At 48.9% G+C, this 26057-nt stretch overlaps 1 protein-coding gene across 5 annotated transcripts in view; it reads right to left on the bottom strand.

Annotated features, from left to right (window-relative positions):
* The window catches only part of rassf7a (Ras association domain family member 7a), a 38374-nt gene that overhangs the window by 9592 nt on the left and 2725 nt on the right, over positions 1-26057 (bottom strand). The window contains exons 2-3 of one of the 5 annotated variants that reach the window (XM_030365320.1): positions 20891-20984; positions 492-699 (exon numbers count right to left, since the gene is read on the bottom strand). In XM_030365320.1, the coding sequence (XP_030221180.1) occupies positions 492-594 (103 nt within the window). In that variant the 5' untranslated portion in view covers positions 595-699; positions 20891-20984. Of the gene's footprint in view, positions 1-491; positions 700-3981; positions 4791-15339; positions 15761-20890; positions 20985-26057 lie in introns of those variants that run through there. The other 4 variants (XM_030365318.1, XM_030365317.1, XM_030365321.1 and 1 more) reach the window with 4 other exon arrangements.

The following is a 26057-nucleotide window of genomic DNA, read 5'->3' as shown; positions in this document are numbered from 1 at the left end:
GGTTTTATGAGGTCTTCTGGAGGACAAAGTGATGCACGTTCCCCTTGTCATTGGCATTTTAAACTGCAAATAGCACTAATCTGGTTGGCATATGGCCCAGGAGGTAGAGCGGGTCGACTGGTAAACAGAAGGTGGCGGATGTGATCCACGGCTCCTCCAAGCTGAGTTTCGAGGTGTTCATGAGCAACACACCAACCTTAACTGCTCCAGAAGAGCTTGCTCTCACCTTGCGTGGTTGACTCCGACGGTCGTGCGTCAATGTGTGTATGAATGCTTTGGATAAAGGTGTTCCCAAAATGCCAATCTCCTAAATGTAAAAGTGTAAATGTCATTGGCATCCTAAACTGCAGATATTCCTTATCTGCTCTGTGTATTGCCTTACTTTCACGTGTAATCTCCTATCTGGACCACCTCGGTCTGCTATCATGAAGTGTTGTGACCCCTGGATGCAAACCAAACCGGAGGAGACCACAACGCAGTGGGGTACTGACCGATGGCCTGGGCTAAAGCGATGACCACATCCTGGCAAGAGGTCTCCTCCGACAGCCCGCAGACCACCCGGACCACCCCGTCCACCCAGACCTTCAGCTCCATCGGACACCGGGGGAGCTGTGGGGGGGGGGGGGAGGGGGGGGGGCTCAGTCAGGGGTCAGGGGTCAGGGGTCAACTCGGCTCCGTGTGGTTGGGTCCGGCTCCACTCTGAGGAGAAGAAGAAGGAGGACATCGGTTAGCGGCGCTTCACGGGTTAAGAAGATGCAGCTTCGGGAGCAACGGCTCAACAATTGTGTCTAGAGCAAACAGTGAGCGCTTATAAAGCCACACACACCCGAGGTCGCACGGCGCACACCACAAGCGGTGACGCACAAGCCAAAGACAAACTAACCGAGAAACTGACGCCGGAAAACAGTGTGTGTGTGTGTGTGCGTGCGGGTAACCCTAGCCCTCCTGTGTGTGTGACGCCGACTGGTTGCTAAGGTAAACAGCCCCTGCCAGCAGGAGGCCGTCCCAGCGTCACATGCTGCTGTTGTGTGAAGTCATCCTCCGTCGAGCATCCAGGCTAACGGTTTCTAGACCCCACAGCTCCAGTCCAGGGGGGGTTGTTTGACGGGCCCCCAGTCCATTGGCCCCAAAAGGCCTGTTTTCTTAGCTTGGTTGTGGGTCTCCTGTGGGGATATCCAAGCGTAAACGCCAATCTGTAACCCAATTAAACGCACCGCTGCCCTCCCTCAAAGCACCTATGAAAGCTTGCTGCCAAGGGGTGCACCGTTGGGGTTGTGCGGGCGTCCGGGCCCGGGTGTTGTGGTGTGTGAAGCATGTGTGTAGTGTGTGTGTTTGATGTGGTGTGTAGTGCGAGTGTGTGTAGTGCGAGTGTGTGTTTGATGTGGTGTGTAGTGCATGAGCGAGTGTGTGTGTGTTTGTGTTTTTTGTGATGGGTGTTTGATGTGGTGTGTGCGCGATTGCGTGTGCGTTCAAAAATAACAATAATAGCGTGTGTGTCTTTGATGCAAGCATTCAATTGTACCAAGCCTCTCGGCTAAATTAGTCTCTGTGTGTCTGGATCACCGCTCCAGAAACATTGTTGGTTTGTCATCTGATCAAGTATTGATTCCCCGTTTGCAAAACCACAACCGGGTCTCAAGACACACTTGTTCAGAGTTGGCCTAGACTCTGCAAAGCCACACCATCCCTCCTATGCTCTTATTGTATGTTGTATGTCCTTAATATATACTTATTATTTGCACTTAGTTGTGTAGCATCTTATCGAAGCTAGCTTTGTTGTATATGAGGAATAACAACAGTGAGTGCTTGGCACTTGGTTATATGAACGTCCTCACTGTATCGACAGCGATATTTTTTTTCTCCTTGTGTACTTATGCTTATTAAATGGACTTATTGTAAGTAGCTTTGGATAAAGGCGTCTGCTAAATGCCCTAAATGTAAATGTCTCTTCAGTCAACGCTGAACCCGGGAGGGCGTGCAACATCTGGGCACGTAGCCGAACACCTTGCAAATAGATCACTTAAGCAAACCTCACCCTCCTTCATACTGTCACTGTAACGCAGTAAGTTTATCTTCCTACAACCATGAATAAAAATAACACAATACTGGGTATTCCTATTTGGATACGAGAGCGTCCGCTAAGTGAGTAACGACGATATACAAGCGGACTGTGTGTTCCGTGCCCGGTCTCTACCCTGCTACCCTAAGAGAGGGCTCCCTCTCTCTCTCCCTCATTTACCCCTGAAAGAGTCCCGGGACAGCCGGGGAGAGGAGGAGAGAGTCAGAGGGAGAGAACTGCTCAGCATGTCAACATAATACGTTGTAGAGAAGAGCAAGACACAGAGAGAGACAGTGGGACAGAGAGAGAGTGATACAAAGAGACTGAGAAAGAGAGCCAGAGAGACACACAGGGAGAAAGAGGGAGAGACAGAGAGCCAGAGATAGATTGTGAGACAGAGAGAACACCACATTTCCTTTCTTGGGATCCAGCAGTGTACCAAGAGCTAATTTCTAAGAACGTCTCCGTCAGAGGAAGGGGTGGGCAAATTTTGACATGAGGAGACCTGGGATTTCAACACACTCCATTAGTCAATCCTTTGATTTTGGTGTGACCACTTCCATTCAGATCTGTGTTGAAACTTGCACATTTTAATGCGTCTTAACAAGGTGTACAGTCACACGTGGACACACACACACACACACACACACACACACCGAACACAAACACACACACAGTACACACACAAAAAAGATGCCAACCGGGTTCAAGATAAACACAGGCGCCATGTTACTCTATTTCCCGGCAGGTCTCAGGAGTTTTAACGCTACTTCACAGGCCGGTGTGAAGCACAAGAGAGGGAAAGGATCTTACCCCAATAAAAACCTGAAAAACACCGGTCTTACCCACTCAACTCCTGTCTGTAACTGAATACTTGTGCCGATCTCTGTTTACTAGAAGCACCTGGGCAAACAAAAGAAGCCCAATAACAACAGCTACCATACCCATAGGCCTATCCCCAGTGCATCTGCATTATGTGGAGCATTGACTCAGCTTTCCTGGTTTTTGTATGTATTCTCTCCATATCCAACACGTTGAATCTTTGAGGAGTTTGCAGAGCTGCGATTATATCGCTCTAGTAGTCTAGAACGCACCATTGTCATAGAACTATAGAAATGTAGAAGTTGTTGTGCTGTGAGGAAAGCCCTTTGATTCAGATGTTTACTGTACACATTTGCAGCACCACTCATCATTTAAATTAGGTGGTTCAGGACAATTTACTTTTCTTTGCAGCTACTCTTCATTCTCACTGCATGTTTGTTTTTCCCCGGCCTCATTTGTAAGTGCCTTTGGATAAGGGCACACGCCAGCCCATAATAGCAATTGTGGAGATGTTGTAACTTTCTGTTTTTTAGGGTAATTTGGTTAAAGTCAATACGACACTCCTGTATCAACAAACCCAGGTGGCTACACGCGCATTAAAATCCCACACAATGAACCCAATCATCATGTTCAAATACTCCTGAGTCTCTCCATGTCATGATACCTCAATCACAACCCGAGCCTTCTTCTGGCGTGTATAGCAGAAATGCAATACAAACAGGCTAACAGCCATTCAATGTAAAACTCCAAAAGCAGACAGCGGTGGTTCTAACATGCTGTACCAATGCACAGGACAGTCCTTTGTAGAAGAATGAGGCAATCCAGCCAAGTACAGTAATACGGCACGTTTGGAGAAAAAGATATTGTAGGAGGTACGAAAATGTGCCGTTTATAATAAGTCACAACAAAAAGAAGTTCAACTTTTTAAAGTCAAACTTTACCTTGTGAGCCGAGATGATTTCCCCAGCACAGTATTGCACCAGATTTTTCTAAACATAATCTAGAGCACAAAAAAAAATAATTTCCGGTAAGCTGTGGTAGAGCACGTCCCCACAAGCGACGTGAGAAAAGCAATCTAGCGTCCCGCAGCAACTGTTTACCTGCTGGATGCCTGTGAGTGAGCGCTAGTAGTTGTCATATCTGGGCTACATGACAATCAGCAGTCGGTGCCGTCCTGTCACACGGTCCTCAACGCGCGCCACAAAACATGCAAAGCACCTCCATTCCGATAAACATCATCGCTGCTTTCCCATGATGCCCTGTGGTTGGCACAGCCCGGTCTGTGAACGCGATAACGGCAGCAACAGGAAACCGACACGCACGGCGCGGCGCGGCTCTCAGGTTGCCGCCGGCGACGCTCACCGAGGCAGCACAACAGCAGTGAGGCCTGCACGCCGATGTCCGCCCGGACCCGCCCGCCCTGGAGCCTAGCGTCCCGTTCAGTTCAGTCTCACGCCGCCGTCCTGACGCCACAACAAACAATCGCTAGGCGAGAGGGCGCACGGGCCGCTGAACCGTAGCCATGGAGACGTCCGACGTTGGGAGTGTTGTGCAGGAGACCCACAAGAGAAGTCTGCCAGGTGTGTTTGTAGAAGCCTTTAAACTGTCAGTTAGCCTTTTCCCTCACTTCACTCAGAGATTTAGGAGCACACACGGAAGACGGAGGAGAATAGTGAGCGTCTTGGGGCAGTGACAGCCTCATAAAAGAGACACAAACGACACACGCACATGTCGGCCAATCCCAGCACGCACACAGACCCACCCTGTCCTTATCCGAGGAGACTCGTAACTTAGCCACAAGACCAGGCACAGCCACGCCCACCCTGCCACGCCCTGTAACCTCAGGCCACTGAAAAAATGTTGTTGGAATAAACTCAGGACATACCATCCCACGCAACACACATGGAGGCCAGCGCGCGCGCACACACACACACACACACACACACACACACACACACACACACACACACACACACACACACACACACACACACACACACACACACACACACACACACACACACACACACACACACACACACACACACACGCACACGCACGCACGCACACGCACACACACACACACAGAGAGGCCGGAGGAGAACGAAGAAAGAAAGGTCGGGGGATGGGATATAAAAGCCTGTAATTATCGGCCTGTGCCCTTCCCTTCTCTGTCCTATCATCATCACTCACACAACAGCCAGCCAAACAGACAGCCAGCCAAACAGACTTCCAGCTAAACAGCCGGTTAGCTAAACGGCGGTAATCTATGGATGTCTAAGGAGAGAGCTCATTTCTGGGAAACAGTTTGGCAATCTCCTCGAAAAACAATAACTTCTACGGTCAATGTTAGTTTACATTTACTTTTTAATCTACATTCAGACTACTCTCATTGTGTATGCATAACAATGTCTTTGATTTTAGAAATATTTTGTACAATTTCTTCATTCTACTACTTTCCAGTTCCATATTTGGATGCCCATATTTGGATGCCACATTTGTCATCTTAACTCTCATGATCTGGGATGGATAAAGTCGTATCCTATCCAGCGACCTAGGAAGCTACACAGCCAGCTCTGCCTCTCATCACGTCTGTGTGGCTGTAGAACCTCTTCACCCCAGCAGGCCTGTTAGCTTCCACCTTTCAGCTTCCACTGGTTAGTTTCCACTTTTATTCCTGCTGAATTATTAGGTCAATACTACTACTACTATCAACAATCCCTGAAGATGTCCACACTGCCTTATTCACACACACACACACACACACACACACACACACACACACACACACACACACACACACACACACACACACACACACACACACACACACACACACACACACACACACACACACTATTGGTAATGGTTCACTGTGCTTAAAGTGACAATCCAGCGATATCCCCTTTGGGTGTTATGGCTGATTATTTGTGAGGTGCTAAAACATCCACCTGAATGGAGACACGTTTTACTGTCTACAATAAAGCTCTGATACAATAAGATACCGCCTCACTATCTGTGTATGACCACAAGAACAAAACAATGAGAGGAAGAAAATGCATGTGAATCACACACACAATCACAAACAAAAAAGGGATTGTCCTTGACCGACCATACACACTGACTCAAGAGAACCCTTATCAGTAATACCAGGCCCTGGTTGGCTAAACATCAACAGCCCAACCCCACTCAAACCCCTTGCCCCAGGGCAGTGTGCTGGTGGGGGGGGTGGTGTGAGCGGTGGTATTGATGGTGGAGGTGAAGGTGGTAGCGTTGGTGGGGGAGGGGGTGGCGCTGGGGATAATGGGAGTGGTGGAGAAGGAGGTGGGTGGTGTTGGTGATGGGGCTGATGGTGATGGTGTTGGAGTGGAGGAGCTGGTGGTGGTAGAGGAGGTGGTGCAGCTGTGTAACTGAGGGGAGAGGGGAGCTTGGTGCCTTCGGATGCATGGCGTCACCGAGGCTGATGTGGTCATTATGGTTGTGGGCCAAAACCTCCACCCACACTAGCTCCCTTTGTATCGCCTGGCCCTGGCACTGCCCTCCCCACCCCCCATTGTGACGCCGATCACAAGTGATAGGAGCGAGGCCAACATAAAGACAAGATTTGTCCCAACCAAACCTATAATTAAGATCGCCCCACTCCTCTGCGTTCATGTCTCCAGCTGTTCCCTGGTATATCGTTTCTGTGTAAACGAAAAAACTAACAACAATAACAACAACAACACAACAACACCCAACCCCACGATTATTTATAATGCCCCAACATAGCGCTTTAGTTGTATTTTTTTAATGGATTTTTAATGGATGTCGTCATCGTCAACACAGAATAGGACGACAGTAGCTCAAGGGCATTAGCTTAAAAGTCATTGAGTAGTGAGTGGCAAATAAATAAAGGTTCTCGTGTGTTATAGCACCATATTGCTAATAATTGACCCATAGCACCGCCACTGCCCAGCCTGAAAAAGAATGCAGTTTTTCCTTGATAACAGTTGTCAAGACAGACATGTGGTTGACGTGGCAAGCAGACATTTCTGTTGATCTTTTCCGTGTTCGTTTTTAAGTAATTTGTGTGTAAACGGCAAATACTAATTTGCTTAAATAATACGCTCTGTGTTTGTGTTTAAATTTGTGTGTGTGTTAAAGTGCATGTGTGTGTGTGTGTGCATGGGTGCGTGCGTACTCCAAAACCGCAAGCCGGCAGGCCTCCGTCTCTAAACAGCCCCAGCCCCACACCAACAGAACAAACCTGGCTGCGAGATCAAGAAAAACACCCTGCCTTGCCTATTTAAGGGTTCAGCACGGTCTACTTCTATAATTAAGGCCGTGCCTCCACGGTAATCATACGAACGTCGCGTTCAGCCAATCATTAGCGAGGCACTTGAACGGAAAGCATTTAATCTCGGGGCCTTGGCTAAATGATGTGCAGAGGGCCTGGCCGCCAGCCGCGGCCCACCGTCAGTGGGTCCTCGTGGCCCAGTTACATGAGGAACCCTGGCGCAGACACGGCGGCGGGCTAATTAAAACAAACGGCGGCTCGGCCTGCCAGCGAACAGAGCTCTCACCGAAAGCCTCGGCAGCGCACCTGATGAATAATGCATGGCATCGCAACACATTCATTTGGCAAATATCCCTCTGAACAAACTCCAAAGCACCATGTGACCAAACAGCGTTCTGAAATTATCCCCCCCTCCCGACTGCATGTCCCTCCTCTATTGAGATGCTAATGACCTAGCGCGCGGGGGATCACAAACCACAGCTAATAAGCTGTGGCCGCGCTTGTATAGCGCATCACTCTGTCGAGCAAATACTGCCTTCAGCGGACGGCCATTAGTGCCATTATCTCATCCACTTTGAGATGAACATGAGAGAGAGAGCATCACACATCTATTCACTCACTCGGGACCCCGGTTCCCGAATCAAGGCCGAGCATGAGATGGTGGCACTGGGGAGGGTGGTGATGGTTGAAGTGTCAGCCTGAACTGGGAGGAAGGGAATGTACTAGACGAGGAAGGGAGCCGTAAGAACTAGTGTGGAGGGGCAGGCTGGCATCCCTCCCGTCGTATCACCAGCACACTAGAGTTTCAGGTCTGGCCCCCCCCCTGCTCGGCAGTAAAATGTGATCTACGAGGAGGTTTCAAAGATGGCGCGGTACACCACTTCAGATGTTCCACGAGCTTGAACGAAAAAATACTTTGAGTAAGTATAACTCAAGTATCTGATGAAACTCTGATGTAAGGCAATGATCAGATTCTAGCTCATGGTTTTGAGTGTGTAGCAATCATTAGCTACCTACCTCGAGTAAGAAAAGGAGGGAAGGCAGGAGTGTGTTTTCTAAATGTTGAGTATTTAATCTGTGTGAGAGAGAAAGAGAGAAAGCAAGAGTTAAAGAGAGAGAGACAAAAGTCACACACACACACACACACACAGACACAGACAGAGAGAGAGATACAGAGAGAGATACAGAGAGAGAGAGAGATACAGAGAGAGAGAGACACAGATAGAGACACAGAGACAGAGGGAGAGACAAACACAGAGACAGAGAAAGAGGGAGCTGTCGCGGAGCCGGGCCCAATAGATTACACAGCTCTGACCACACAACCCTATCGTCATCATCATCAGGGAATATAGATGGCTTACTCATGCCCTGGTCACCCGTCGGCCAGGAAACGGAGCCGATGAGACGTAAGATGATAATGTAAGATAAGAGGACAGGCAGTGTCTGTTGGAGCCGGCTCCACAGTCCTCCCACAGAGCCACTCGCTGATACTGGGAACCCCCCCTGCTGGGTTTACTAGCACCCAGACACTGGGACACAGGTAGGAAGACAGACGGGTACCAGGCAGGCAGAGATAGACAGGCAGGCACATGGCCGATAGAAAGCATTTGCCTATCGGCAAAAGAAAATCTCCTAAGCAAAACACTTTACAGTCCTTTCCCATGTGAACCAACGAGAGAGAGACAGAGAGAGTGAGTGAGAGAGTGAGAGAGTGAGAGACGGAGAAAGATGGAGGGAGACAGATAAGGAGATGGAGACAGAGAGAGTGAGAGAGACAGAGTGACAGAGAGAGTGAGAGAGACAGAGTGAGCGAGAGAGACAGAGTGAGCGAGAGAGAGCTCTTAGACCGCTGATGAGCAGGAGTCTCATCTCGTCTCCATTTACTGACACTACAACCCCCCCCCCCCCCCCCCCCCCATCCATCCACACACTGCCAACAATACACACACAATACATGCATGCATGTTTATGAGAGTAGAAAAAAGCAAAAAATAAGTAAGAGCGGCAGACAGTGGGACTGGATAATAGTATAATGATAAGTTTGACGCAAGAGGAATGTGTTAATCACGTCAAAGATGTGTTTCACACAGAATGCTGATTGCTATCCCTGAGTTTCATAAAAAGCCCCGCCGAACTGCAGTCAGTGGCAGGGTGCATTCCATCCGGCGCACAACACCACTGACATTGTCTCCCATGGGTAAGTGTAGCCTGAGGCATTGAGGCAATACTGTCCCTCCACGTAGCTCGGGAGCAGGAGCAGGTAGTAGTAGGGTAACTCCTAAACTCCTAGTGTTTATTCAGATGCAATCCCCAGCAGTCAAGAGGACAGTGATGCTAGTGTCGACACGCATCAGGGGCCCGGTAAGACTGTAGGCCAACGCTCACGCAGCAGGTGGTGCATTCTTCAGCAGGGCTGGATCAGCGGCTCAGGGAAACTACGGCGGCTTCTGGGTAAAGACTCTGGGTCAACACACAGTACATCAGATACTATTGAGGATGTTGATGATCCTATTGAGGATATTGAGGATTCCATTGAGGATCCTATTGAGGACGTTGAGGATCCTATTGCGGATGTTGAGGATCCTATTGTGGATGTTGAGGATATTGATGATCCAATTGAGAATATTAGTGATCCTATTCAGGATATTGATGATCCTATTGAGGACGCTCCGTTTCCGTCCTCGGTGGACACTACTTTACGTTTCCTTTCATTCAAAATTTACAAAGTCAGGAAATTCTGCATTTATTTATTGGTTGAACGGATCTGTATTTGGCATCGGCCGATCAACCCAGTGAACGCCTCGTGAGAAGGGTAAAAGCTGGTTTGCTGGCGGGCTGTCTGGCTCTCTCTCTCTGAGACTTTCAACAATCCTGGGGCCTCATTTACGTGTGTGTGAGTTATGTAAAGTAGGTTACGTAAAAGAGTAAGTGCACACTCCAAACAAATTATCACAAAAATAAAACAGTGCTTGTGTGAAAACTCTGTACGTGTTTTGACTTGAACACCAGTATGGAACAATGTATTTTAGCACGTGTGAACCCGCACGCATGCATGCACACGCACACGCACACGCACACGCACACACACACACACACTTAACAACGTTGCTGGTAACAGTAAAGTGTATTGATCCTGGCAGGGTCAAAGCCCTTCATAAATCAGATGCTCTGCAAAGTGAGGCAGAGGTGCCTGATTATAGGTTAGTTAGTTCAAAGTTCCCTTTTACTCTTTTTGGCTTGTCCTCATGTTTTATCACACACAAATGACTTCAGAGTAGTAAAGCATACTCACCTGTGTGTAGCAAAGTGCTTAATGGACGTCTATTTCCTCATAGAACTAGGACAAATACAGACAAGGAGACAAAACTACACAAAAGACACAGCGGGAAGGAAGTAAGGATTTCTTACAATCAAAACAAGCCAATCTATTTAGAAAAGCCGCACGGAGCAACCATTTCATGGAACCATCAGTATCAGTCAGTCCCGTTTATTTAATACGGCTAAGTCTTCCACATCGCGTGTTAAATATCCATTCATTTTCTGAACTCTCCACAACCGACCAACCCAAACATGAACGATACAGTGAGCATTCCAAGCATTCCTTGAGATGCTGCCAGTGAATGTGTCTTTTTTCTCCATCCCGACAGCACTCATATCTCATCCTTAGTACACACGCGCACGCTTAACACACCGCCCAGGGCTGCCCCCTCCACACACATAAGAAGAGGGGTGTGTGTGTGTGTGTGTGTGTGTGTGTGTGTGTGTGTGTGTGTGTGTGTGTGTGTGTGTGTGAGCGATACAGTGAGTGAGAGATTGACTGCATGTGTGTAAGTGTGAGTGTGTGTGTAAGTGAGTAAGGGATAGAGTGAGTGTGTGCATGTGTGTGTGTCTGTGTGAGAGACGGCGGTGCGTCTGCATGCATAGGCAAGACCAGTCCAGCCTCCGGTTTCAAACGGTGGGACAACGAACCGCCAAAGCAAACATCTGGAACCGCTGCTCCGGGTTTGGGGGCCACGGCACCGTGAACAGGGCAGAGCGGCTGGTTAACAGCACGTCCATCAGGCCTGAGGAGCCCTACACACACACAACAGGGTGATTGATGGCCGTGTGAATAGGGGTCTGAGACGGGCACAGAAAGACTGGCAGCACTGGGCGGTAACGTGACACCGGCACCCAGGAGAACCCATTCGTCTCTGTGGGGACGGCAGCCGGCCCTCGTACCGGTATCGCTCTCCACCCCCCCCACCCCCCCCCCCTAGGACTGGAGACTGTTCAGCACCACGCACCTCACTGGGTGTCAACATGTTGATTAGGACGACCGCTAATGCGAATACACTTTGTGCAGTGTAGTGCTTGGATCGGTTTTATCGACATCGATCTCCTTTCGCTACGTCTACCCGAGTGTGTGTGTGTGGGTGGGTGTGTCCTTCTCTCTCTCTTAATGATGTCCCACAGTCATAATCCTTCTCTCTCTCTCTCACCTCCCTCTAAAGCTTTCTGAGACACAGAGGCAGTGGAAAACACCTGCGCTCCCTTGTGATTTACACCGTCTCCCAAACATCTTGGACTAACACTGCCTCACAGCCCGACACCACCCAACCTCCTACCTCCCTCCACCCTCTCCGGACCCACACCCAACAAACACACGCACTTATCTCCGCATAGGGGCCCTTGGCAGAGGCAACTCGTTATTTACTGCACCGAGATCTCTGTGCGTGTGTGTGCGTGTGTGTTGGAGAGTCAACATGGCATGGCTAATAGATCACAGGCACTGCAATCATCTCCCCCCCCCATTCACACAGGGGACCGAAGGGGAGGCATGTTTGCACTGCTGCGGTCACCATGGCCCTGGTTGACATGGCGTTGGCGCTGGGAGACGGCGACAGCTTCCAGAGGAGCTCGCCCGTGAAGACTGTGCTCGTCGACCAGCCTCTAGAAAAGGCTTGGTTATCCCCGGGTGGGCGGGGCTGAGGGTTCGACAGTGTGTCATCGCTAGACCGCAGCTCTGGGGAGGCGTCACAGCTCAGGTAGTCTGTCGCCCTCTCTCTCCCTCCCTCCCTCTTTCCCACCCTCTCAGCTGTCCCTCTAAAGCACCTGTCCGTCATGTTCCCTGGACATCCGCCCAGGTGGGCGGATGTCCAGGGAACATGACGGACAGGTGCTTTAGAGGGACAGACAGGTGGGTGAGAGGGACAGACGGGCAGAGTCGGAGAGAGGGATTCAGAGGAAGACAACCCCTATGCATCCTAGCGCTGCAGCGGCTGTTGTTCTAGAAGTTCAACACAATGTGAGGAAGCGGGCGAATAAAGTACAATATGTTGTGGTCTGCAGCTCCAAAATCACTCAATGAGTCAATACTGAACATACATGAATTATGCCGTCAGCGTTGCAGACCCTTGAATAACGCATGTACACACAAACAAACCTGATGTAATTTACTATTTACATTACATTAATTGACATTACAAACAATCTAACTAACTGTCATTTACTAACTTATTAGCTACCTAACTAACCATCTAACTAACTATGATATTTAGTAACTCGTTAACTATCTAACTCAGAGTAAGTGTAGTGGCCATGGTTGTCTAGCAGTTAACTTTAAATTAAAGACATTTGAAGTAACCTAGCGACTTTGAGCCTCAAAAGTCCCGGACATTATCTGATTGTAACAAAAGGAAAGAAAGAAACACACCGGTGAGAATGAATAATGAATGTGAGACAGCTTGCTGCCAGTGCTGCTGTGTGTGGCGCCCCAGGCCACGCAGCCCTGAGGACGGTCAGCCTGTTTAGTCGACAAACAAACTTTTGTTTTTGCACAGAGAAGAATGTCAGAGTAAGCAAAGAAGGAAGAGGGTGGATAAACAGGCGCTCTGAAGAACACGGCAGGTGTCCTTAAACGGTGAGCACCCCCAACTGGACGAACGCAAAGACGATGAAGCCGAGGAGCACTGGACAACACACTCGCTAATAGGCCTGGCGCGCGCACACACACACACACACACACACACGCGCGCACACACAGTGTGGAGTTAAGTTCTAGTGACACACTTAAAGGATTGCCTCATTTTCTTTGCTGCCCTGGCTTGTCTTGCATTTAAAACATCCTAAATGTTAAAATGATTATTTTCGTCCTTGTAGTCATAAGTACTACCAAGCCCCTAGAACCATTGCAAATGTTCTGTCCATCATGGCACCCAATGCCCTCCTGGTAGGAAGGACCCCTCTTTGGTGTTCCTTGTTGAGGTACCTCCCCTCTGGGACCCTCTGGGAGGTTTTCCTTATCCTCTGGACGGTTAAGGGGTTAGGGGGAGTCTCATAATGTGGCCTTTAGTATAACTGTGATGAAGGGCTACGCAAATAAAACAGACTATTAATATGATAATAAAATGTAAAGAGGTCAAGTTATTGAGAGCAGCTGGGATACTGGGGCGGGGAGAGGAGGGCTGGACGAGGTTGGAGCTGGGAGGAAGGAGGAGGAGGAGGAGGAGGAAGAGGAGGAGCACATGGGGAGAGTGTGAGGAGAGGGACTGGATCAATCTTTCATCACTGCAGCAGCCAGCCGTCAGCCCTGATGGATCTGACATAAGCACAGCCGCTAAATAACCAGTCAACCCGCACGGACGGGCTGTTTCGCGCGCACACCGAGAGACACATTTAGAGATGGAGTCCTCCTGCTTCTCAAATTATCATTTATTTCTTAACTCGTCAGCGAGTCACACACACACAAATGGGGTGGTTAGCGCACACACACACGCAAGCAGTTGCACAAGCACACTGCACTTATATATATATAATATTAATTCTGTGCCTCAAAGTAAGCAAACCCCTAAGGAAACTCCTTCCCCAGAATTCCTGTATTTAATTGATTTATGTTTGTTCCATCATGAGAAGACTCCTGAACCTTTCCACAAGTGGCTGTTGTACGACATGCTGCAAGGGAAAAACACATCTTTGCATTCGAGCACGGCAGACGATTACAACTTAAGAGATGATGTTGAAAAAAGTGATGTTGCCGATAACGACAAAGGTCAGGAACACTTCCTCCGTCAAACATCCTCCTCTGTGTCTGCAGGCGAGAAGCTCAGAGACTAAAAACCCAGATCGACATTCAGTCGCAAAAGGGACAATGATGGAAGTACTGAATGTTTGTTTTAACATGCACACAGGCACACACACACATCCATGATAATAAGCATAGATAAACACTGGACTTATGTCTTGTTGCACTTGTTTCCCGTGACCGCACCACAATGAACCATCCTTTATGCTGACATTATCTCTAAGAAGCCAAGTTCTCACACACACACACACACACACACACACACACACACACACACACACACACACACACACACACACACACACACACACACACACACACACACACACACACACCCCTAGATAAAGAGTTAGCACACGAGTTACGACAGAATTGTCTCCAACAATCAAGCAGGAACTGCCCTTAATAAATTACCCTTCTAGGCTAATCAATAGCTGTGATTGACTAACAGGGCGCGCATGCTAATGAGCTTGGACGAGGAGTGGAGGTGAATGCTTCCTGCGCTTAGCCCTGGCGAAGCCATGATGATGATGATGATGATGAGTCAATGGTTCAGAGGCATCGGTCCACGCCGCAAGGCACACGCACACACGTGTGACTCCGAGGACAATGCGTCGTAAAGGGTGAAACAGCAGCACTAAAAAGGCAGATCCCTGGCCCTTTGCCCTCTTGTTCATCTTTAATCATCCAGCCATAAAGCACAGCAGCAGGGGGAAGAGAGGGGAGAATCTGGCACAGAGAGCCTGATAAGTCTTATCACTTAATACATCAGTTGCAGGACAACTCACTAACTACATCAGATACGATAGCCGCAACAAGCAAACAAATGGTTCAAATCAAAACATCAACAAGTGTATACAGGCAGTGTGGACAGCTGTTAAACGTAGGAAGAGCCCATGAGTGGACAAGCCTCGTAGCAACAGGTACATTTAAAGACGTAGCACACAGCGACAAACACCGGACGCAACTGGTTCATAACACTCCACTCCTCTCACCCCACAACAAACACACACAGAAACTCTTTGGGGCGCATGGAGTCGATTTGTCATTCAAATCTTGGGAGCGCAGTGAGATGAGACAGGATTGCGCTCAGTCTGAAAGGGAAGAGCCTTTACTCACCGGAGAAAAGGCTCTGTTTTCCTTCTCCCTTCAGCACCTTTTCTTGCCGGATCTGTCCTTCCTTCCGGCCCCTCTCCTTCATTCAGCCAGGTTAATCCCTTCGTCTTCTGACGGAGCAGAAGTGAGTTGTGAGACTTGTGTGTGCGGAAGCCGACGAGTGAGTGCGCCTGTGTGTGTGCGCGCACGAGTGTGCATGTGTGTGACTCGAGCGCAGGCAGTGGTCACAGGGGATTAAAGAGCTTTTGCCGCTGCTCAGCCCTCCCTCCCCTTGGCTCCTTTCCTTCTTTCCTTTCCTCGCTGGCTGGGTGGCTGCCTGAGGAATGCGGCTCTCCTGAGCGTCTACACCGCAACCGAGATCTGAGAGACTGCCAGAGTTCTCCTGCTCCACCCCTCCTCCCTCTCTCCCTCTATCTCTCTCTCCCCCTCACTCTCTGGGACAAGAGCCCGCCCATTCCTTCCCTCCTCCACTCTCCTTAGCCCCGCCCTCTCAGTCAGGGCCCTCCCCCTCTCACAGGTAAAACGAGAAATCTCCCTCCCTCTCCCCCTCCCTTTCTCTGTCTGTGCTTGCCTCTCTCTCCGCCTCCCTTTCTCTCACTCTTCCTTCCTTCCTCTCTCACTCACCCCCCTCCCTCTCTTTCCCTCTCACCCTCTCTCTCTCACCCGCCCTCTATATAAAAGGAATAACAGAGCACAATAAACTAAAAGAGTGAGGTAAATTGTTAATCTCTCTCCTTCTCTCGTTCTTTCACTAGTTCGCCGAACTAAATGGAAAGATGAGTGGGGTGTGTGTGGGGGGGGGGGGGGGGGGGGAGGACATGGTTCATTAATGGCAGTACTGTAACCTGTAATATCGGTACCGTATCCTGTAATACTAGACCTGTAACCTGTAATAGAAGTACTGCAACAAGTACAGTACGGTAATAGTCCCACTGTCACTCAGGGCAGCAGACTTCCTGTCGCTGGCGTGGAGTCACATGAACAGCTGATTATATAACACACCGGCCGCTCAGGTGACTTTTTTATGCCTCGGACTTCCTGGGATGAGGTCATGGTCAACAAACCAGGTACGGAGGGCGTGGCCATGAGCAAGTATTTGTATAAGACTGGGTTTGTGTGCGAAGCATATGCCTGTGACCATGAATGTGTGTGCGTGCGCTCGTGTTTGCGTATGTGTGTGCATGTGTGCGTGTGTGTGCGCATTTGAACGTAACCACGTGCGTCCATGCGTGTGTGTGTGCGTTTGTGTGAACCAAACAACGCCCTGTGGGAAAATAAGAGGAGCCAGCAGCCAGTGTCCACAGCAGCCTGCCGGTCCACAGGGCTGAAGGTGTACACTAGCTGGACGCTGCGAGTCAGAGAGAACGCACACACTTCAGGGCCACGGCCAACCCCAGGTCGGGGTCTTCCATCAATACTGATTCTACGTTTAATGCATTCATGTTTTGGTGTGTGTGAGTGTGAGTGTGTGTGTGTGTGTGTGAACTTGAGATTGATCATAGAGGAGTTGCACGGTTTCTCAAAAGCACACATGTACCCAAAGTCAAGTGTAGGAGGGCAGACTGCGATCGAACTAGCAAGTCGATATAGAGCTTCAGCCTACATTTAATGGGAAGCTATAGGACAGGCTGGTGAATGGCTTTGTTTTTATGCTTTTAAAAGCACCTTTATCCTTTGGGCAGCTCACCCAGAGCTGGACTCCAACACAAACATCCTTTAAGCAAGAGACAAGGGGCCTTTTTTCCAGTCGGGTCCCTCCCACTAATCCATCCCTGCTTCAAACCAGCAACAAACCAGCCCTGCTTCACGGGAAACCCACAGGTGGAAGACGATACGTATGCACATGACGTCTGTTCCTTCTGCTTTGGCAACAGGCCCCATTGTGTTTGCCCTCATAAGAACATGCGTACGTCTCGACAAACACATATGCCTAGTGTGATCGCGTTGGCTCCTCAGATAAGTGATCGAGATCAAGTTCCCAACGTCATGATCTGAGCCCGAGTCACGGCCCCCAGTCCCAACGCACCCAGTGGCTTCACACCAGCGGCCCCACCTCACCCAGTTAACAGACTAAAGCTTTTGGCACATCTAAGAGCTGTGTTTGTCGTCAAGGCAAACCACTTAAATCCTGCCCTGAACTAAGAGCGGTTGAAGTGGAGAGGAAGCAGGTCTCGCTCCAACACTGACCCCGCCTCGAGGCGTCGTCATAGACCACCAGTTGACCCTTCAACAGCGAGACGGCCCCCGCTGATAATCACACCTTTTGCATCTCTGCAGGCTATGATGTCTCGCCCTAAGGCACTGACCCGTCCCCCGCCATGGTCCAGCCAAACCCTGGTCCTTCTAAACCCTGGTCCATGGAACCCCTGGTTCATCCAAACCCTGGTCTAACTAAAGCATAAGCCATCCAAATCCGGGTCCATCTAGACCTGGTTCATATAAACCCAAATCTAACTAGTCCATGGTCTATCCAACCCCTGGTCCATCCAAACCCTGGTCTAACTAAACCCTGGTCCATATAAACACTGGTTCATAAACCCTGGTCTAACTAAACCCTGGTCCATGAGGCCTGGCTCTATCCATCTCTATCCTCTATCTAACCATAACAACAATATCCCCCCCCTTCGCTCTTGTTCCCAGGCAACCAAACGTTAAGTTGAAAGGCTTTAGGTTGTCAGTCACACCGTCTGTTACCTCCGACCTTTGCCCTTTCCCCCCCCTGCCCTCTTGAGGTGAGTGACCCCGGGTTAAAGAACACAGGGCTGTGGCTACGCAGACAGCCGGGGAGAGGAGCGCGGGCAGTACTCAGTGGGTGGCTGACGTGAAGGATTATCCACGCGGAGAGCGCTTGCTGACACCTTCCACGCATTCCTCAGGGCGCCTCCCTGGCCTCCACCACCACTACCTTCACCACCACCACCTCCACCAGTACCACCTCCACCTCTACCTCCACCAGCACCTCCACCACCCCCTCCAACCCCTCCATCCACACATGCCAAATCCATATATCATCCTCTTTTCTGCATGACCACCTCATCCACCGTCACACACCACCTTCCACGGCATTCACAAAAAAGAAAAAGAGAGCATATAATGGGAAATTCCGAGGAAAAGCACAGCCCCAAACCATAAGAAGATTAGATAATCCTCATACTCCGGCCTGAGCACTGCTGCTCTGCCTCATCGCGTCACAGAGTGAGCAGATGAGTGAGCGAGCAGTGAGCAGCAGAGTGCGCTCGGATCCATAGGTCTCGATAGATTGGCCTTCCAGCGCCTTTCGACCACCACTCGCTCATAACTTAGCAGCTTGACTCGCGAGGCATAAATCTTTCCAAGGAGATGGAAGCCGGCCATCGCTCTGCCCAGCGGAGACAGGGGAGACGGTTCCCGGGCTGAGAGATGGACCGGTCACTTCTGGCAGGGATTCAATAGTTTGGGGAGAGGGCGGTGGGAGAGAGAGAGAGACACCAGTGGTTTCTTTGTTGGCCGTTACACACGGGGACTGAGGCTGAATGGAATTAGGTCTGCTCCCCCCTCCCCCGCTAAGAGTCCATACGACCGCCGGTCCTACTCCTGGCTCCCCCTCTCTTCCCTCTTTGTTCGGCTTTTAAAAACAGAGGGACAGGTGGGAGGATCCGGGAACGGCCAGAGAGCTTCTTTTCCTCGCATTCCGACACAACCTCCGACTTCTGAACCCTTGTTGTGGTCGGTTTCTGTATTCAAGGCGAGTGGAGTAAACGAATGCTCAGTTTGTGCCCCAAATATAGCATCACAGGCCCATTATGGTCAGTGTAGTTCTGCATCCACCAGGAGGGAAGCTCTCATTTTACGAAGTCATCATGTTTAGATTGCGCGCTCCGGCGCAGATAATGGTAGAGTTCAAACTTAAAAATAGCAGCCTACGGTTTAACATCGACAACATACAAAGACTTTTGTCTTCCAGACTGAACCTTTACCCTGGCTTGTGTTTTGGAAGCAGAGGCATGTTACTACGATACAGTTTGTTGGTACGGGGGAGTACGTCCCATCACAGAGGGGTCAATGCTAGGACGTTCGTATCACATCCGTGAATAGTGTCCGTTTGATCATATTACTGGACACTTCTTCTCAGACTCTACAGTATAACCCCACGGTGTGTGGGGCATTTCATATTCGGCGTAGAGAGTGGCCCTTTGTCCTGACTCATAACCATGGGGATAGACCCATCCTTTCTAGAACTCTCAGTCCAAAACAATTTCTTAATCGAGCTGAAACATTTATATTACTCTACGAACACATTTACAACATAGCATAGATTACTAGGTTTAAGATCATGAAAGGCAAACCAGCATGTTTAAAACAGAACGAAAACTATTTACGGGTCATTCTCACTTCAAGCTTATCATGCTTGTTTTGCCAACAAAATCCTTTGACGATGACAGGCAAAGCAGCTTATCTTTGAACGTCTGCAAAGTTAAAAAAAACACTGCTCATCATGTACAAGGGAGTGCCATAAACCCGTCTTGGCTGATCGTCCACCATAGAGTCATAGCAAATAAACAAAGATAATCTCTCATTTCAAAGCAATTTCTTCAATTGACACACATTTAATGCCAAAACCAGAACACACTCCCCGTGCCATCCATCATCGTCAGCTCTACATGGGAGAGCTGTGAACAGTGTGAACAGTGACACAGGTCTAGGGTTGATCTCTTGGCCGCCATTCATTTGAGGCTTTAGCTCGTTTGTTTCGCATTACCCCCAGTGTGAGACGTATGGTGATCGGTAGCACTAGCGTCACTTTGTGCCCAAAGTCTTCCTTTCATGTGGCCCGGGCGGAGTGACTTACCTCCCACCTGGCTCGGTCTGTCGGCCTCCGATTCATACAGGGAGCCTCCCAGCTGCTTGTAAATGAAAAGCCAGCCTGAGTTAATTCAATACGATCTGCCTTTATACTGTGCCTCCACCCACACACCTCTCGTCTGTGAGTGAGTGGCCCAGAAACAGTGCCCGCCAAGATGCACACATGCACACAAATACGCACACACACACACACATGACATGCACACACGCATACAGATGCACACACACTAAAAGCATGATGCCTAAACAGGAAATGCATCAAAAGGATTGCATTAAAGGAAGAATCAAATGACCAGTTTGGACATAGCGTGAGCCCACTAAGAATACATTACATTATATCTGATTTCATTAGAAGCAGAGAAGGAAACGTAGGCTGGGGAAGTCATGGATTATGGATGGAGGACGACCACAGAACAACAAAGCGTCGAAGAAGAGCCCACAGCTGGATGGGAAGAGACGGTTCAGAGGAAGGGGGGGGGATCAAGAGGTCCGAGCTGTGGTGCTGATAGAATCAACACACACACACACACACACACACACACACACACACACACACACACACACACACACACACACACACACACACACACACACACACACACACACACACACTTCCAGCGTCCCTCACCAGGGCCTGTATGGCTGAGTGCTTGCTCCGTTTGATCCAGCCTTAAGGCCTAGCCATTCCCTTTGTGTCTGGGGAAACTTTTACCTTAAGCCTTCCCTCCCGCGTTCCCAGAGAGTGCTCCAGCTCCACCGCGCTGGCCCAGTTCTCCACCTCAGCAGGGAAAGGGCTATCCAAACACCTGCAGGAACAATAGCACTTAGAAGCCTCCGACGCAGGGGGCTGGCCGTGTGTGTTCTCTCCTGGTTTAGGTGGATCAAAGCAGAGCTTCGTTTGAGAGGGGTGGTGGTGGTGGTGGTGGTGGGGGCTTGTTGGTGGTTGTGTTAGTGATGATGTTGGTGGAGGAGTCAAAGCCACGGCTGTGAAGCCCTGGCAACCTCCACCAGAATCAGGTGATTCGATACCGCCGTAACAACAGTGAATTGGATATAATCGGATAATATTACAATACGATACATACATAAAGACAGCAATATGCCTTTGGGTTGCTTATTGGGAAATGCAGACAAGAGTTTGGTCTCCTAGAATCTGAGAGCATTACGATGGGGCCTACAGCAACAGGGTATCAACTCAATGCTGTGAAAACGGTATGTAACTGTGTGCCCTGTAAACGAAGGCGTTCGACATCAATGTTGGAAAGCCTTTGTCTGTGACAAAGGCTAACAGACCTGTTCAATATGAAACAGCCAGTGGGGCTATCATGCTGGCTGCGTCTGCTAGCAGGGCTGGAGTGTGTGCTGGAGTGGATGCAAGCCTGAGACTGAATTAATGATGTGTGTGCTTGTATAATTAGATCTTGTCTGTGTGTGTGTGCGTGAGCCTCCCCTGTGTGCGTGTGCATGTGCGTGTCTTTGTATGTGCGTTTATCCGTGTGTGCGCGTGTCCATGCAATTGCGCATGTCTGTTATTCTGTCTGTGTGTGTGTGTGTGTGTGTGTGTGTGTGTGTGTGTGTGTGTGTGTGTGTGTGTGTGTGTGTGTGTGTGTGTGTGTGTGTGTGTGTGTGTGTGTGTGTGTGTGTGTGTGTGCGTGCGTGCGTGTCTGCCCTGTCTGCGCCTGCAGGATTAATAATTAGCACTAAGACAGAGCCCATATGTGCGGAGGTCTGTGCCTGTCCCCCACACACACACCTCCCACACGGCCCCAGATAACAGATAGCAAGCATCAGCAGGAATGTGGGGATTGTCAGGCAGCAATGATGACATCACCGCTGCCCATCACAACCGGTAAAACATTCATGGCAGCAGCTCTCCCTCACCTAACCAAAGCCAGCTGGGCTCAGGCATTACTTCAGGGTAATCAGGGGCATAAAAGAGCAATATGCGGAAGAGTCATCCGTCATATACAAACAAATGAGGGTCCGAAGTACAGTTCTGGCCTTTACCCTACACTCGTCGTCATTTATTGCTTTTTCATGCCCCCTCTGTATTTTCACCCCGTCAAGCAATTACACACATTTAAAAGGGATGGTACCTGCTAAGCTGACTCCTATTGTTTTTACTTAGTAAACTTAATAAAGTTGCTTTAAAAACGAAGCGCTTTGCAATAATCAAGGCACATATTCAAAACTGGAGTAGCTACAACAAAAGTTACGACAAAGGTTCCGCACAAATCATTGAAAGACGACAGCTGGACAGAGTGCATCGTAGTTATAGGAATCAGAAAGACCATTGACATCATCCAGCAGCTATTGCTACTTCGACTGTACTACACCTTGTTTCATCAGGCCTAGTTCTCCTGATGACCTCACATCTAGCCCCGGCCCCTACCTGAGCCATGAGGCTCCCAGGACGAGGGTCAAGGGAGCGTCAACAACTGCGCCTCAGTGAACAAAGAGAAACGTGAAACGTCCCGTGGGCAGAGACAACCTTCCAGCTGAAAAGCAGCAGGGCCACTTGGTCTGAAGCCCGCCCTCCTCGCTAGGCTGGTGGATCATCCACAGGTAAAGCCCCCATAAACTGATCCTGTTTCACTTTATTGTACTGTCCTTCCAGGCAGAAACCTTTTGTCTCTGCCATTCAGGAACTTCCTCGTTTGAAATGTAACTTCTCTGTAGTCTGAAGGTAGACTCACAAAAGTGGGAAATAGAGGGAGAGGAATACAGAGAGGAACAGAAAGAGAGAGACACAGAGAGACTCACACAGAGAGAGAGAGAGAGAGAGAGACAGCAACAAAAAACACACACACACACACACACACACACACAGCGAGAGAGAAATTGAGGCGAGAGAGAGTACCGAGAATATCGTGGGATCTGTGTCAACAGCAACCTTGGTAAAATTCTCTGTGATTATAAATAGTCTAACCCTTAATTTCCTGACTGAAAATAATGCCTTAAGCAAAAAGGCAAATAGGCTCCTTTCCAAATGATCGTACAACAGACCATATAGTCACACTAAGCACCCTAATCGACAACCAAACAAACCGAAACAAAAGCTAACTATTCTCCAGCTTTGTAGATTTAAAAAAAGCCTTTGACTCAAGATTGCATAATGGTCTGCTGTTTAAATGAATAGGAAGAGGTGTTGGAGAAAAACTTACGACATCATGAAGTCCATACATGTAAACAACAAATTCAAGATAGACTTTTTTCAACAAAGCCAGGGTGTGAGACAAGGATGCAGCTTGAGTCCGACCCCATTCTCAACATATACATTAACCAACCAGCAAGGACATTATAACAGTCTGTAGCACCCGGCATAACACTGGTAGATACCGAAAGCAAATGTTTGCTGTTTGCAGATAACCTGGGGCTGCAGTCCCCAACCAAAGACGGCCTACAGCAGCACCTAGATCTTCGGCAGTTTCTCTCAAACATTGGCCTTGACAGTGAAAGTGAACCTTAGTAAAACTAAAATAATGATATTGGAAAAAAGACCCAGCCACCACAAATAACAATTCCACCTAGACATTGTTGCTCTGTCTAGAGCAAAAAAAAACCTGTACCTACCTTGGCAAAAACATTAATAACCTGCTAAGAGACAAGGTAAGGACAGCATTTTACGCCATTAAAGGAAACATCAAACTAGACATCCCACTTAAGATTTGGCTCAAAATGACGCAGTTATAGAACACATATGGCTCTGAGGTCTTGGCTCAACAAGCTAACCAAGATTTTATAAAATGGAACAAACATTAATCAAACTCCACATGCAGAATTCTGTAAATCTATCCTCAGAGTCCAAAGAAAAACACCAAATAATGCATGCAGCACAGAATTGGGACGATATCTGATCAATATTAAAATCCAGAAGAGAGCAGTATCATTTTATAAGCACCTGAAGAAACGAGACAGCAACAGGCTCCACAACAAGGCCCTGACCCACAGAGAGTTACACCCAAAAAAAACAACCCCTTAGCCAGCCTGCCCTGGGACTCTGTCCAACAACAACCACCATCATCAAGCAAAACCAAATTATAAGAAAATAAAACAATTGGGCACATTGGAAAGAATCCACCATAAAACTGAGTAAATTGGCAACTTGTCCCTAAATGGAGAATATACAGACCACCATGACTGACCCAGAACTAAGAAAATCCTAGACCAGGTCTATAGTATAGACTTCATCATAGACACAGCCTGGCCATCGGAAGGAGACGCCAAAGATAGACCTGGCTCGCAAGAAAAGACAGACTGTGCCCCCACTGCACACAAAACCAACTGGAAACTTAGCTGCACTTCATAACTTCCTGCCTATCATACCAAGACATCAGTAACACACACTTCCCAGGGATTACATAGACCTACAAGTACTTTAAACACTCAAGATGCTAACACATGCTGCCATATCTATTTGGTGAAATGCGTGCGATCACAGCAGCATTATTTGTGACCTAGGACCACAAACTCCATAAACAGACTCAGCCCGCTGGACTTTAACCACTAGCACACCTTTTGGTTAATATTACACTTCACATTTTTTGTCTGTTAACAATGATTGCACACATCCTCCACACTGTAAATACAGAGTATGTCAGTATATCTTTACTTTATCCATTTACAGGAGATGATATTTTTTCATTTTACTCAATTCCTTTTTCACCTGCTTTGGCAATGTAAACGTTTGTTTCCAATGCCAACAAACTTTTTTCAATTTGAATTTGAGACACAGAGAGAGAAACAGACAGACAGACAGACAGACAGACAGACAGACAGACAGACAGACAGACAGACGGACAGACGGACAGACGGACAGACGGACAGACGGACAGACGGACAGACGGAGAGACGGAGAGACGGAGAGACGGAGAGAGACAGAGAGAGACAGAGAGAGACAGAGAGAGAGAGAGAGAGGACCATTCAAGTCTTCAGATGAAAGCACACCTGAGGGAGGAGCCTGGAGCGTGCTTGGAGGGTTGCCGTGGAAACTGAATCCCAAGGGGGCAGCCAGCCGGTTGGTGGGTCCGGGCTGGGAGAGAGAGAGGGAGAGGGCTTGGAAGAGGACACTTGAAGAACAAGTGGAAAGAAAGACCCAATAAGAATGGCCGTTCTCACAGCCCAGCCCGTGTTGTGGTGTCAGGGAGCTGAGCCCGCCCACGGTTGCTCAATAATCCATGGAACACTTATTGTGTCGTGCAGGCAAACGTTACACACAACCGGAGAGTTTGTTTGAGGTCAATCGCAAAAACATGACAAAGGCTTATTTACTAGTCCGAACACAGCAATTAAGGGCTTAAATGTTTCACCGTCAGCTAACCCAATCACCGCATTAGTATCCCCTGTGCTTAGCGTCGAGGCGCTAGGACAGCATTTTCTCAAAGCATCACGGGGGTTGCCAGGGTGACGCAGCTGTCGTCCGCAACAGACGCACAACTAGTCACAAATCCTGGCTAACTTTTAATCTAAGTGTCACCGTGCCAATGCTTGAGTCTGTGATGACTTTACACAGCGGCCATAAAGCAGTAATTACACAGGGCTCTTACGACGCGGTGATGTAACTGCAAATTACACAGGGGATAAAAAAAAGTAACACATTAATAAAACGTAACAATAACATTCTTGGCTTGCGACCTGCCGTTCTACAAGTGTGTCTTTGTGTGTGCTTGACGTAGCGCGCGCGCGCACACACACACACACACACAGGAGGGGCAGAGAAAAGTGAAGTGGTGCCGCCATTCACCATCGCCATGGTTACCAACCAAAGCTGTCCAATGAAAAACACTTGCGATTGTGCCCCGACAAAACGTCACATGAATGTTGGATACGCCCAACATGCACACAGAGAGAGAGAGAGAGAGAGAGAGAGAGAGAGAGAG

This window comes from Gadus morhua, chromosome 9, assembly GCF_902167405.1.
Source record: "Gadus morhua chromosome 9, gadMor3.0, whole genome shotgun sequence".
In the NCBI taxonomy this organism is placed as follows: Eukaryota; Metazoa; Chordata; class Actinopteri; order Gadiformes; family Gadidae; genus Gadus; species Gadus morhua.
This window is presented reverse-complemented; position numbering and strand designations above follow the sequence as displayed.